Raw genomic sequence first — 15332 nt, 5'->3', positions numbered from 1 at the left:
AATTAGTCTTCATACTAGCATCTAGCAGATGCCATTTCTAAAATTAGCGCATTCACATGTTTGAGCATGAGGCACAGACTACAAATCTATCAAAAAAAAAACAAAAAAATGTAGGTGTAGAATGGTTTACAACAGCCTTCTAAAACATGTTTTTTTTTCTATGACACGTGTCTCTTAATTGCCTCTTCGCAGGATTTTAATTAAATACTTCCCTGGTAAACTTGCTTGTTAGTGGTTAGTTATGCAATGTATGTGTGTGTGCGTGTATCACAATTTTCAGATTTTGACAATATTGAATGCCTGAAGTTATAATTTTAGCCACCTTTGTATTGGTTACAAATAAAGTGTTTATCTACAGTATACCTACATATTTGTATTTAATTTGCAAAAAAATATAAATAAAATCAAATTCTTTCCCTGCACTGTAAAATTGAACTTGTACCCTTCCTTTCATTCAAATTCTTGCCGCCTTACAAATTAGATCAAGTTATGTTTAACCTACATATCCCCCTGCTAAACACCACATTACAGTTATCAGTAGCATGAAATGGTGCGTTATCCTGACCTTAAATCTACAACAACAGCACCACCACCACCACCACCACCACATAACAATTGCCCAAGGTTTTTTTTTTTGTAGAATTCTGTTAGTACAAGTATTTCATTACAATTCTCAGAAAAGTACGTTACACACGAAAATACTTTTACATGCATCAATGCCTCCACAACATTCTGGTTGTAGTGAAAAAGTTATTTAGCATTGGATTTTGATTGTTGGAGGAGATATTGTTACATGTAAATACATGCACGTCATTGTTTTCCTACTTTACATGTAAAATGTTAATCATAACTTTGTCAAATCAGAGCAGACCGAATAAGCAAACGACCTGGATACAAATTATTTTCTTTAAGAACAAAGCTGCACTGACCAAACAGTGGCAGATCTAAATATCACCACTGAGATAATACCATTTTGTGCACAGGGCTTCAGACTGCCACTAAAATGGTTGCAAATGCCGTTTAAAAACATGTGTCAATATTTATGAGGGCTCTGTGATGTCGGCCTGTAAATAAATAAAAACACCTTTCAAACTGAAGTGCAATCTGATCGAATACAGATGTCTGAGTGCAGAGGTGTTGTATTAACATGAAATACGGTAACCCCAGTTTCATTCAGCAGTTGTGATGGTGACCAAATGTGTGTGAGTACTGTTGTGTAGAAATGCACCTTAAAATTAACAGTTGCTTTCAAGGAATGTAGAGCAATTAAAAAACCACTAAGGGCTGTGTGTTGCACACATGTCATTGACCACAGAAACTTTAAATAAAAGAAAATTATTATAACAAAGGGCTGAAAAAAAAAAAAAAAAACACAGCAAGGTTACTTACCTTACCAAGCTGATAGAGTGCTCTTTATGAACTCCAATAAACCAATTGTTGTCTTTCGCTAGTCAAATTGTATGGTGCCTGAACAAAGTTTTGAGTCAACATAATATTTTATTTTTACTCTGTTAAATTGCACAGCAGCATCCCTAGTTAGATGATAAGCTGTTATCTCTTCAGCCAAAAAAGCAGGCATGGCAATTCAAGACGTTACCACAATGAAAAACAGTTCATGTATCACGAGTTTTGTACTACAGCAGGGTCAGCTGTTGCTGGTAGAACAGAGTACGTATTTCTCAAACTGACCATTTGAAGAATGGTGAAAGCAGAAAGCATAAAAATCCTTGGGACTGTAAGTAGGAAGTGTACACCTACCCTGACACCAGTAGCTACAGCAACATGCTACTGAAAGAACAGAGTAAAATAAAATAAAAAACAACATTTAGGGAATTAATTAAATATAATGCCGCTTACTTGATTGCAGTACCAAATCTGCCATTCACTGCTAATGAAAAAGAATGGTTTCGAAATATCTAAAATAAATGACAATGTGCTTGCAAAATACCTAAAATATGAACATGCTGTTTTCATTGTAGTGACGTGCTACCTGGACTATCCTGCACTTTTTCCATCCTGCTCAGATCATCAGCAGCTTACTATGGCAGACTGAATGGGAGAGAAATTGGTGCTTTGGAGGATGCTGCACGCATGTTGGATGGCTGCTCTTTCCTTGCTGGACTCCCAGGAGGCCTATCCAAGCTGAACACTGAAGATCCGGAGTCTAATCGACTAGCTTAAGACTATTAACCATGTATCTTGTACCTGTAGCCTTGTCGTCTTTGTCCTACCCACAGAGAAGCAAACACTATATATATAATTTGGCATTTACTAAATTTGACCGATGACGGTGGTGGCTCTGGGGTCTAATCATTGGGGCTGTCTGAGCAAGTCGAGAATTGGTGCTCAACAGACCACTATGTTATAAATTATTTGAAGGCTCTTTTGGTCAGCTGTCATAACAAAACAAAAAAATAATGAAAATGCTTGGTTAGAGATGGATGCTTCTGGTTTTCATTACAAAAGCTTGGGTAATGTCATTTGTTGCTAAGACACAGTAATGGATCTATTTATAACTTTCAGTTTGAAGAGCTCTACTGTAAATGTGTTTCCAAACCAATATTCAGAAACATATCACACTTCAAATAACATCTGAGCCAAATTAAAGTGTAACTGTCCTACTTGAAAACTCATTCAGAACACAATGCCATTATTCTTCACTTTAGTATGCAGGTTTCTGTGCAACTTAAAATGAAAGTTTCATTATGTAGAAGATGCCTACTATACATAATGAAACTGTCTATACAGATAGATTCTTTGTCTCTGTGGTTTGCATCTGCTGTACTTTTGAAATCACATATACTACTGTTGTGTTAAATGGATGCCACATTCTATTAACTCTACTAAAACAAGTGGCACTTTTCAAGCAATACAGTTACAGATCAGTAACAAATCAGTGTTAACATGAGGCAACAAACCAGATTAGGACCAAATGAAAATCGCTTTTTATGTTGTAAAATACACATTAATCCCTCATCAGCTGCAAAAACATTAGCTCACACAGAAGTGCAAAAGAATTGACTAAACAAAATTCTGATACAATAAAAGCGGATTTGCAGCGGACAAAAAACTGCATAAAAATATGGTAGTATAAAACATGTTTTATAATAAATAAAGAAATAAATAAATAAATTTAAAAAAAAGCAGGCCTATTTTACCAGGTCCCAACCAGACTGTCACGCTTAATATTTTACAGATTGTATTGCATTATTCATATTACATTTCAAACATGAAATACAGCTTAGTTACCATGAAAAACTAGTGTACTACTAGAAATAATAAAGACAAGCATTGAAAAACATTTTTTATTTTGAAATATTTTAGTACATAAATATTTAGGGCTTGAAGTTTTGAGTTTCAACCCAGTCAGAAAATGCTTCTCGGTAGCATTTTCAGACATTGTTGTATATCAAATTTTGCATCCCCGTCAGAAAATGCATCCCATACTATTACGCGAGTTCACTTATTGACGTTACAACATGTACATGGAAATACGCACCCCCTACAATAACAAAGCATTTTGAAAATATACCATTCAAAATATTAAAATAGCATAAATTGTTAGTGATTTATTTATGTTTTAAGAGCTGAAGCAGCAAAAGATAATTGCTACAAGTCTTGTAAAACACTTTGAATACCCGAGCAAATCAACTAACAGACCCAGTTAAAACAAATATTTTAATTCAATAGTAAGAGTCAGTTTTCCAATACATGAGTCATGACTAATGCCAACGTTATATTAAAATAACATTAAAGTTTTGTAGATGTCTTTCATATACTGACACAAACATGTAAAAATAACATATGCATGTCTAAATATGAATGTATCTTAATAAGGAACATTAAACATGTTCCCAGAAGAATTTATGCTATTTTCTGTGATACCTGTTGTTAGTGGAAAGGCCGTAGGAACAACGGATATTAGCAAGACAGATATCTCACATTATTATTATTTATTTATTTATTAGCAGAATGGGAAAAGAGGTGAAAAGAAAAGACAAAAATGCTCCATTTAAAAATGTTGAAAATACTTTTCGGAATATTTAGAGCACTGTGAAATTCTTTAGTTTTTATAATTTTTCATTTTATTTTTCACAAATATCATGTTATTACAGTACACGTTAATAAAACAACTCAAATAGATATATATATATATATATATATATATATATATATATCAATAATAGTATAATATACATCATGTTTTAACTATGTACATATTTTTTATTAAACTTTTTTTTTTACACTGACAAATACTTTGCACAGAAAAATAATTTAGTTACCATCATTTCTCATTAGTGAAGATACTTTTTTTTTTTTTAAATTGGCACTAGACGCTTCCGTACAATTAATTCCCAAACGACTCGCTTCAAATTATACATCTGCGCAAGTTAGTCAGAGCTTCCGTTTCCCTTCAGACCGTGTCTATGGTAACGGATGAGCCTTGATAACTACGATTGCACAGATTTATTTAAAGTATTTTCTGTATAAACCTCACAATTTAAAAATGTCACTACGTTTGTTTTATAAAGATTTTTTGTGTTATTTTTATATTTGCATTTCGTTTTATATTTTACATTTGGTGTTATTTCGTATTTGCGAAAAACACGGGGCTCGAGGAATATTTAGCGTGTACATGTTAGGATCCCATGCCGAAATATAACCCAAATCAGGATCGGGTCGACCATTGTACAGTAAATATCTGTCACTTGACTTGAATTAAGAAAGCCAAACAAATGTCAAAACATGCTCAGCTACTGCAATTCAGACCACAACGACGAAATAAAATTCCTGCATGAGCCCCTTTCACACTGGCACCTCTACCCGGGTCCCGACCCAGGTTCTGCCTACCCAGGTCACAATCCTGCGTAGTGTGAAACCACCCGGGTCATCAGCAGCCCACCTCACGCTTTGATCCGGGTCGAGCTAAACAAAATGCATGATGGGTGTTCATAAGCAGACGAAGTAACAAACAGCTACACCTGCGTGAAGGTTTCATTTCCGCATGGAACATTTCTGTTTAGCCATATGTCTGTTGATTGAAACACACCATGAGCCAGATTACAGCAGGGATGAAGAAACATTTGCTCTAATCAATATTTGGTCCAACAATTCAATCCAGAGAAGCTGGACAGATGAAAGGGTGGTCATGTGAACTTTGCTGCTCCCCAGGCATTGCGTACACACATTGTGTACTTGCTTCTTTAAAAAAGCAGTGCGAAATCACAGCCAACCCACATGACACCGGGTTGCGAACCGGGTAGAGCATGCCAGTGCTGCATCGCACAATATTACTGTGTGTGACTGATTGAAACTACGATTTGATTGGTAAAACACAAGAGGTACAGACGTGCTCAAATTTGTTGGTACCCTTACAGCTCATTGAAATAATGCTTCATTCCTCCTGAAAAGTGATGAAATTAAAAGCTATTTTATCATGTATACTTGCATGCCTTTGGTATGTCATAGAATAAAGCAAAGCAGCTGTGAAAAGAGATGAATTATTGCTTATTCTACAAAGATATTCTAAAATGGCCTGGACACATTTGTTGGTACCCCTTAGAAAAGATAATAAATAATTGGATTATAGTGATATTTCAAACTAATTAGTTTCTTAATTAGTATCACACATGTCTCCAATCTTGTAATCAGTCATTCAGCCTATTTAAATGGAGAAAAGTAGTCACTGTGCTGTTTGGTATCATTGTGTGCACCACACTGAACATGGACCAGAGAAAGCAAAGGAGAGAGTTGTCTGAGGAGATCAGAAAGAAAATAATAGACAAGCATGGTAAAGGTAAAGGCTACAAGACCATCTCCAAGCAGCTTGATGTTCCTGTGACAACAGTTGCAAATATTATTAAGAAGTTTAAGGTCCATGGAACTGTAGCCAACCTCACTGGGCGCGGCCGCAAGAGGAAAATCTACCCCAGATTGAACAGAAGGATAGTGCGAATGGTAGAAAAAAACCAAGGATAACTGCCAAAGAGATACAAGCTGAACTCCAAGGTGAAGGTACGTCAGTTTCTGATCGCACCATCTGTCGCTTTTTGAGCGAAAGTGGGCTCCATGGAAGAAGACCCAGGAGGACTCCACTTTTGAAAGAAAAACATAAAAAAGCCAGACTGGAATTTGCTAAAATGCATATTGACAAGCCACAATCCTTCTGGGAGAATGTCCTTTGGACAGATGAGTCAAAACTGGAGCTTTTTGGCAAGTCACATCAGCTGTATGTTCACAGACGAAAAAATGAAGCTTTCAAAGAAAAGAACACCATACCTACAGTGAAACATGGAGGAGGCTCGGTTATGTTTTGGGGCTGCTTTGCTGCGCCTGGCACAGGGTGCCTTGAATCTGTGCAGGGCACAATGAAATCTCAAGACTATCAAGGCATTCTGGAGCGAAACGTACTGCCCAGTGTCAGAAAGCTCTGTCTCAGTCGCAGGTCATGGGACCTCCAGCAGGATAATGACCCAAAACACACAGCTAAAAGCACCCAAGAATGGATAAGAACAAAACATTGGACTATTCTGAAGTGGCCTTCTATGAGTCCTGATCTGAATCCTATCGAACATCTATGGAAAGAGCTGAAACTTGCAGTCTGGAGAAGGCACCCATCAAACCTGAGACAGCTGGAGCAGTTTGCTCAGGAAGAGTGGGCCAAACTACCTGTTAACAGTTGCAGAAGTCTCATTGAGAGCTACAGAAAACGTTTGATTGCAGTGATTGCCTCTAAAGGTTGTGCAACAAAATATTAGGTTAGCGGTCCCATCATTTTTGTCCATGCCATTTTCATTTGTTTTATTATTTACAATATTATGTTGAATAAAAAATCAAAAGCAAAAGTCTGATTTCTATTAAATATGGAATAAACAATGGTGGATGCCAATTACTTTTGTCAGTTTCAAGTTATTTCAGAGAAAATTGTGCATTCTTCGTTTTTTGTGGAGGGGTACCAACAAATTTGAGCACGTCTGTATGTTGCTTTGTATATATTTCAGAAGTGGTGTTTTTGAAATATATTTATTAAGCACTTGTCCCACAGACCACCAAGTGGAAACACTTGTCCGTCCTCGTTTTTGACTGTCCTGGGCAAATGGACAAGCCTTAAAATCAAATCCTGATATGGTGTCGAAAGCATACTAAATCAACAGAAAACTAACTCGAATCTCAAAACAAAAGGAGAAACACACAGCATGAACAGAAATAATGTACACTCAACTGTTCTTATGAACAGCTAGAAATGCATAGTGCCATAACATTAGCAAAAACATTAAGCTGCGTGACTTCTTATAGTTTAACCTTGAAATTGATGAAGCATTTGAAGTTATGGTCTTTATCTATACAAAAGGACAGCTTGACATGAAAGTAAATAGAAATTAGGTTTCAAGTGCATCATTTGAAATGAAAGACAACCTTTTACTAAAAACAAAAGGCTTTTTTTATGAAGCTAGTTGTTATCAGTCTGTTCAGGAGTACACAGGCAGGACAAGAGACTATCAGTGACTCGACCATTTTGATCAGGGCTTCAGAACTTAATAAAAAATGTAAAAATAGGTTACACTATGGATGAAATAGGTTAAACGGTTAACCGATAAATAAATGCATACCGTTTTTACATAAGTTAACGTATAATACAAATTGATAAAATGTGTCTGGCATGTTGTGTTTTAAAGGTAATTACCCAACAAAACATGTGCTCTTTACGCACAGCCTCTGAACTTTGCAACTCCTCTGTCTGGAACTTTTTTTTTTTTTTATTTGGCAACACATGAGGTCGGATTAGGCATGATTAGTCGACTGAAAACATCTATCAAAACTAGTCTCAAGCTGTCGATTTCAGGTGTTTGTATGCGGAGCACAGCAGCTGGCGTCAAAATAGAAAAGGGAGGAGCGTAAAAATGGAGTGGTCAAAACAAAATTATGGTGTCGAATACCTACGTTACCTACCTGCCTTTGCCTGAAAGTTCTGAACTGGTTACCTAGCAACCAACTTGCCATGTCAGCGGGACGGCACTTCTGTAGTCTGTGATTTTTGTTGTGAAGGGAGTTAAAAAAGTTGCTTTATAAATATCAAACAATTGACAGTTTTCTGAAGAAGTGTTGGAAAAGGAAGTAATGAAGGGGAATCGAGTGGCACTGCAGCAAAAGAAGTGCCGACAACAATGACCCGATCAGCAGTATATCCAAAAAAAGCTTGTGCTAAATAGCTTGCTTTGCATGCTTACCGGCAGATTTTTTTTTCCTTTTTTTTTTTTTTTTAATTATATTATATATATATATTTTTTAATTTAGTGGTCGCCAATTATTTTTATTGTTTTCTCCCCAATTTAGCAATGTCCAACTATTTTTTAGGCTCATTCTACCGCTACCACCCATGCGCTGACTCGGGAGGGGCGAACACGAGCACACGCTGTCCCCCGAAGCATGTGACGTCAGCCGCCAGCTTCCTTACACACTGCAGACTCAACATGCAGCCACCCGGAGCTACAGCGTCGGAGGACAACGCAGCCCTGGGCAGCTTACAGGCAAGCCTGCTGGCGACTGGCCAGACTACAGGGGTCGCTGGTGCGCGGTGGGCAGAGAACACCCTGGCCGACCTAACCCTCCCTCCCCCCAGGCGGTGCTTGTCCAATTGAGCGCCACCCCCTGGGAGCTCCCATCCAAGGTTGACAAAGGAATAGCCTGGACTAACTGGCGATGTCCAGGCTATAGAGCGCATCCTGCACTCCATGCGGAGCGCCTTTACTGGATGCTCCACTCGGGAGCCCCGCTCCTGGCAGATATTTTTGCAGCGAACTTTGAGAACCACCGTTCTATGATAACAGATGACATTTCCATTCATCTTTGGCGAGTACAGTGGTTTATTTATTTATTTATTTTTAAACTAAGATGTTTTAGTTCAGTAGTTGTGGGCACAGTTTGTTAAAGTTGCAGTTTATCTGTGGTCATTTCAAGCAACGAAAAAATAATCTTTTACGTACTTGCTTTTCAAATTGATTCATAGCATTAATTCATAAGAATGTTGAAAAATGAATTGTTGATTGCTACGCTAAGTTTATGGGATGGTAACGTGTATTTATTTATTTTTTTAAAATGGTGTTTTACTTTACGTGAAACACGTGTCCCCTGTAGTGGATCGAGATTAACTATGACGGAGATACTATCAGCAATGCGATACAATCGTGATGCAATAAAGAGGATTTGTGCTCTAAGCTGCCTCTTTTTAGGTTTGGTAAACAAATGGCAACGCATGACAAACACTAAATATATGTGGAAAGGGTATTTATCTAAAGGGTATCCAGCGTGACGGTGTAACGACGGTTAAACGGTTAACTGATAGAAATCAAATAGTTTAAAATGATTTTTTATTAAATGATATTTCCTAGGTCACACTGGGGCAAGGTTTTCTCATTGTCTGCCTTCCATTCTTTTCATACACAGGAACAATGGCAGTTCAGTACACTTTGAAATGTTTTTAGACCAGCTCTTGTACGGTTTTGTAGAGCAGACGTTCCTATCCTCCCAAGCATCACAAAACACTTACGATGAGATAAGAGGAGAGAATTGGTCAGGAAGGAACGTATCATTGTAAAGCATATCTATGTAATCTCCTGGAGATAATTTAACTTGTGGCCTTCCATCATTTAGGCAAAAACCAAAACAAAACTCTTAAGAATTACTTTAGTTGGTGGTGTATAGTTGGTTTAAGACTTACTGTAGATTTCTGTAGCTATGCTGGTGTTGAAATATTTTACATTCTGTGTTCACACAGTTGCAGAACATTGTTGAAGTGAAAATGAAGAAATGAGTCACTGGTGTGGATATCCTTCTTGTCTTGTAGGTCGTTTGTTATGGTATTAAATTTTGCATACAAGTCTGATTCTTCATTTGTTACATTAGTCAGTTATTCATTATTGAAGATGAAAACCTGGATGCTCTGTCAATGTGCAAAACACATCTTGGCAAATCTGGAAGGGTAAATCTCATATTAGTGCTAGACAAGCCACATGCCAGAATGTACTGCATCATTTCCCTTTTGGAGGTTTAGCAATGAAACTGAAGAGACACTGCACTCTCAAAGCTTCCACTGCTTTAGTTGAGGTTTGCTTTTTTCATCATGATGGAGTTCTTACTGAGGCACAGCATATATTTCAAACTCTGCAACCTGATTTGATCAGTGCACAATATTGGTGCCAGGGCTGTATCCAAAGTTGAAATTTCAGACCAGTTTAAATGTAGAAACTTTTCTTAACAGTTTTATAAATGCACCTATGCAAATACCTGTGTGAAATATATAATGAAGACTGGAGACTGACATTCTTACATTCATAATACCATTATTATCCCAGATTCAATACTGTACGTTAATGCTTTAATATTTGACACAATTTCTTAAACTTCCACCTATAAACTATTGTGGAAGCTTGCATCACATATCCTATTCACATAGCCTACTATATATTATGCACAATCAACTCATTTTGAAAATGTTATTGTGAATTAAATCATGTGGTTTCAACACGCATTGATTGCACAGCTATTTAGGTAGTGTGAATAGCACAATATAAGTGGCTAATAAATAATAGTAAAGTATTCAATAGCTAACTGCTTAAATGTTCTTTGAATTCAATATTTCAGTACATCTTTTGACGTTGTAGAATGGCAAACTATTAACACCAAACTGAGCACAACATTCTGCTTCTGATTTTGAAAGCCTTAATAAAACACATTTATTTAGGGCAATTGTTCCAGACAATGAAATTGGTTCTGGCAATCAAATAAAAACAGTTTATAAACTTGCATTTGCTTGACTGGGCTAAAGATAGCTAATTTCAGACTAATCCAAAAACCATAATTGTGAGCTATAATGAGCTACAATGTGGAGTCTCCCACTATAGAGGAGCCTTGACCAGCTTTTAGCAGCTTTTCAAAAGAGGTGACAAGCAATATTGGCAAGCATTGAAGTTGACAACTGCCATGCCAGTGACAGCTGCCCTAAGAAAGGCTAGTTTATCAATGCCTTGCCTTGACTTGACATGCTCAAAACTACTTCTTACTTCAAAAACAATAAAAGTGTTTAATTAGTATTAATCATACAGTAAGGCCTCAAGCCTATGTTGCAATTCCCCCTCACAACACGCCTGTTTGAACTCATTCTGTCTTAACACTGCAGGAAAAGGGCTACAGTCCCCTTGTGGAGCATTTGCTGAATCTATTCATGTGGCATGATTGAATTTACAAGACTGCCAAGACAACTGTGCTCAAGAGGGCAATTTCATTGACAAGTTTCAGCCATCAGGGAAATCAATTCTTCTTCTCATACTTCAAATTAATATATTGGGCTTGTGGTTTTCATGTGACTTCTGTCAAACAAATGGAAATATAATTTTTACCACAATGCTTTTATTTACATACAGCATAGTAGTGCAATGTATTACAGCAACACTTCCTGATTGGAAGTGCTATGAAATTCCACTCTATGCAAAAAGATGTACATTAAAATTGGACAACAGTGACTTTAAATGAATAAGCTGTTACTTAAACCTTTTCTTTTATTTATGCCACCGATATTCAAAAATGTCCGATTACACTGCCGCACCAACGCAATTCCCAACAGCAGCTCGAGAGAACTGAAAGTCAGTAGGCATCCTCTGTCTAAGACCAAGCCAACTGCCTATTTACACACACAAGCCTGAGAGCAACCAACTTCTGGAGGACAAAGGGGGCAGCCCTACAGGTGTCCGCTTGAGCTCACCAGACCCTTGGCCATTAGAGTTCACAGCCCCTGATGATTTTGCTTCCCTAACCCACGGGAGCACAACAGTATGATTCACCCTGCACACCACGGCATGCCTTTACCGGGCGAGTCACTCAGGGACCCCGAAATAAACCTTCCCCCCCCCACCGGTTGTTTTCTCCCCAATTTGGAATCGCCAGTTGTGTTATTATTAATCTCGGTTCACCACTGCAACCCCCCAGCGATTCAGGAAACGGAGGCTGAAACACACGTCCTCCGAAACATGTTTCTGCCAAGCTGTAATTTTTCACACTGTGGATCCACAGCGAAGCCACCAGACCTATAGTGCCGGAGGACAACACAGATCTGAATGGTAATGGTATAGTGGGACTGTGCTCTCTAATTCTTATCATATCAGTGGTTATGGATAAGCACTTTTTCTTCCAATCTTTTTGCGAATTGAGAAGAACTGTACTGCAAAGGAATGCCAGTTATTTTACAATTACGTTCCAACATTTATTCATGGCCAGTTACTGTATATACGTGCATGTTCTTTTTAAAGCAAGACTTTTTTTTTTTAATTTAAGCCTTGGAATGTAAAAGTTTGTTGTAGAATACAGAGAAGCATCATCAAACTCTGGAATGCAGCTTGTTTCACCACAAATATATCAGTAAGTGTGGATTGATGTATGTGTACTAGAAAATTGCCTGCAAGTACAAAAAGTTAGGTATTACAGTATAATAAAAAATAATATGGCAGATGACAAACCAAACCACAACATGTTAAAGTCACTATAGTAGCTCATACTTGTAATACTCACTTGAATTTGAATGTGTCTCCTAGCTCTGTTGCATCTCCAGGCGTGATTTCAAAAATCCCTGAAAAAGGATAGGGGTGGCCACCATAGGCAAATTCTGGAGAGAGAATACAAATACAAACTTTGGACAGTTTTCATTACATCATTCATTTCAATACAAATATAGGAATAATTGCAGTAAAAACCACTCAATGACTGAAAACCATCAAGGGGCTGGGATAGAGACAGAACGATTCTTAATGATAAACCTCCCTCCCGACCTGTGAGGGTGCTGTGTAAAAGGAAACAGAGTGCCCAGGACTGGATGGCCAGACAATTCATTACCAGGGTTAGGGGGAAGTTGGCCATCTAGAAAGGGGGTGGAGCTACGGTACATTAAATCATCGACCCGGAAGGGAAACGTGTTAGCCGTGGATTGGAGGAGTGGTTGCAATTGTTAACCAAGGGGTCATGATTGACTGTATAAAAGGGGACGTAGTGAAGTGATCAGTTCCTTTTGTTATGGTTAACGTTAACCGGAAGGAGTACCGTATTGTGAATCGTGAGTGTTTTGTTGTTTTTCTCGTGTCTAATTGTACTTGTTTGTTATTTAGATGGCTAACACGATCCAGAGCTGTCGCTACAGGCCTGCACAAAACCTGGACAACACTGCACTTTGTTTCACGATAAATCATATTTGCACCATGAGCACTACAGCACTCGCTTTGGACTGGTGACTGTTTGTATATTGTGGGTATATTTAAGACTGTGTTTATTGTTTCAGGACTGAACCCCAGGGTTAAACTGAGTAGTACACAGCCTTGTAACCACCATTCATTATTTACCGTTTATCATCAGACTTTGGATTATAAATAAAATACCCTTGCACCTGGATTATCATCGTCTGTCTTATTGATCACCGCATCACACCTGCACACTGCTAACCACTTTGCCACAGGGGCTGTGTGGTCCAGTGGTTAAAGAAAAGGGCTTGTAACCAGGAGGTCCCCGGTTCAAATCCCACCTCAGCCACTGACTCATTGTGTGACCCTGAGCACTGCTCTATTACACTAATCTAGATAATTGTCTAACTATTCAGTACTTGGCTTCTTATGCCCACACATTACACAGTAATCTTGAGAGATTACAGTGACAATTAACTGATTTAACCAAATAGGCTGTCCCGTCATTCAATATACAGTGTAACAATGGAGTAGAAGGGAAGGCAAGTCAGTGCTCACGTGATTTGATATTTTCCAAGGGAGTTTACTCAAGGTTTTCCCGGCAATGAGAAAGCATTTTATTAAAAAGGCAGCACACTCTACAATAACCCCTCTAGGTTGAAACAAACAGAATGTCAAGCTGCCTTAGTTACAGTGTGTGCTCTGGAGTAGTAACTGTAAGGAGGGCGGTTGCTATTCTCTGGTTCCACAAATTGTCACTACCAAAGTTGTCTTTTCATGATGGGCCTACAGTATTATGCTTGTTTTAAATTAAAAGCGGGGATGAAATTTTTTTTTTTTTTACCATTGATACAGGTTACCCAAAGCACCCGATGATAATGATAATAATAATAATAATAATGATAATAATAATAATAATAATAATAATAAAAATAATAATAGGGTGCTTTGGGAAACCTGTATCAATGGTAAAAAAATATATATAATTATTATTATTATTATTATTATTATTATTATTATTATATATTTTTTTAAATCAAAACTAACTGGAGCAATATATTTACAGCTACTGATAATATACTGAATATGTAACATACTGAAGGGCTTCTAAATTATTATTTTGTTATTTTTTTTTTTTACATTTAGTCGTTGCCAATTATTTTTATTATTTTCTCCCAATTTGGAATGGCCAAATATTTTATTATGCTCAGCTCAACGCTACCACCCCTGCGCTGACTCGGGAGGGCGAAGACGAACACACACTGTCCTCCGAAGCGTGTGCAGTCAGCCGACCGCTTTTTTTCACACTGCAGACTCACCATCCAGCCACCCAAGAGCTACAGCGTCGGAGGACAACGCAGCTCTCGGGCAGCTTATAGGCAAGCCCGCAGGCGCCCGGCCAGACTACAGGGGTCACTGGTGCGTAGTGAGCCGAGGACCCCTTGGCCAACCTAGCCCTCCCTCCCCTCGGGCGACGCTCGGCCAATTGAGCGCCACCCCCTGGGAGCTCCCGTCCTCGGTCGGCAAAGGAATAGCTTGGACTCGAACTCGTGACGTCCAGACTATAGGGCGCATCCGGCACTCTACGCAAGTGCGTTTTACTGGATGTGCCACTCGGGAGCTCGGGAATTATTAAACTATTACATCAATTAAATGACAGTAGATTATGCATAATTCCTATATAAATGTCTTACCTTATTTTCACCTTCTGGTGCCAAGTGGTGTTAAAAGCACAAAAATAACACGGTGTAACAAATTTTTTATTTTTTTTGGTTCCTGGGTAGTAAGTGTTATTTCCTAATTGCTTATGCCTCAAAAGTATAGAAAATGGCTATTATTCCCCACAAACTTTGCTTTTGTGACCAGGACAGTGATATTTAGAAATTTACCTGTTTTCCAGAACATTCCAGATAGATTCAGTGCTGAGTAAACTTGGAGTAACTTCTAGAACTTTCTAGAACTTTCCAGTAATATAAATAGTAGTATAAATACAGGGGCCTTAAGCACACCAGTTCAGTTTAGTTCCAGCTGCCTAAGTGGATACATATCTGCATTTTTCTGAGATGGCATCAAGGTCATAGAAGACTTCAAAATGGTGGCATTCCTGATGGG

General features: G+C 38.1%; 1 protein-coding gene across 2 annotated transcripts in view; it reads right to left on the bottom strand.

Moving 5' to 3' along the window:
- LOC117410609 (deubiquitinase DESI2) overlaps window positions 1-15332 on the bottom strand; it is a 72735-nt gene that overhangs the window by 14802 nt on the left and 42601 nt on the right. For both annotated transcript variants that reach the window (XM_059025415.1, XM_034017278.3), the window contains one exon: window positions 12562-12655. In XM_059025415.1, the coding sequence (XP_058881398.1) occupies window positions 12562-12655 (94 nt within the window). The remainder of the gene's footprint in view (window positions 1-12561; window positions 12656-15332) is intronic.

Source organism: Acipenser ruthenus, chromosome 6 (genome assembly GCF_902713425.1).
Source record: "Acipenser ruthenus chromosome 6, fAciRut3.2 maternal haplotype, whole genome shotgun sequence".
NCBI classification, from domain to species: Eukaryota; Metazoa; Chordata; class Actinopteri; order Acipenseriformes; family Acipenseridae; genus Acipenser; species Acipenser ruthenus.
This window is presented reverse-complemented; position numbering and strand designations above follow the sequence as displayed.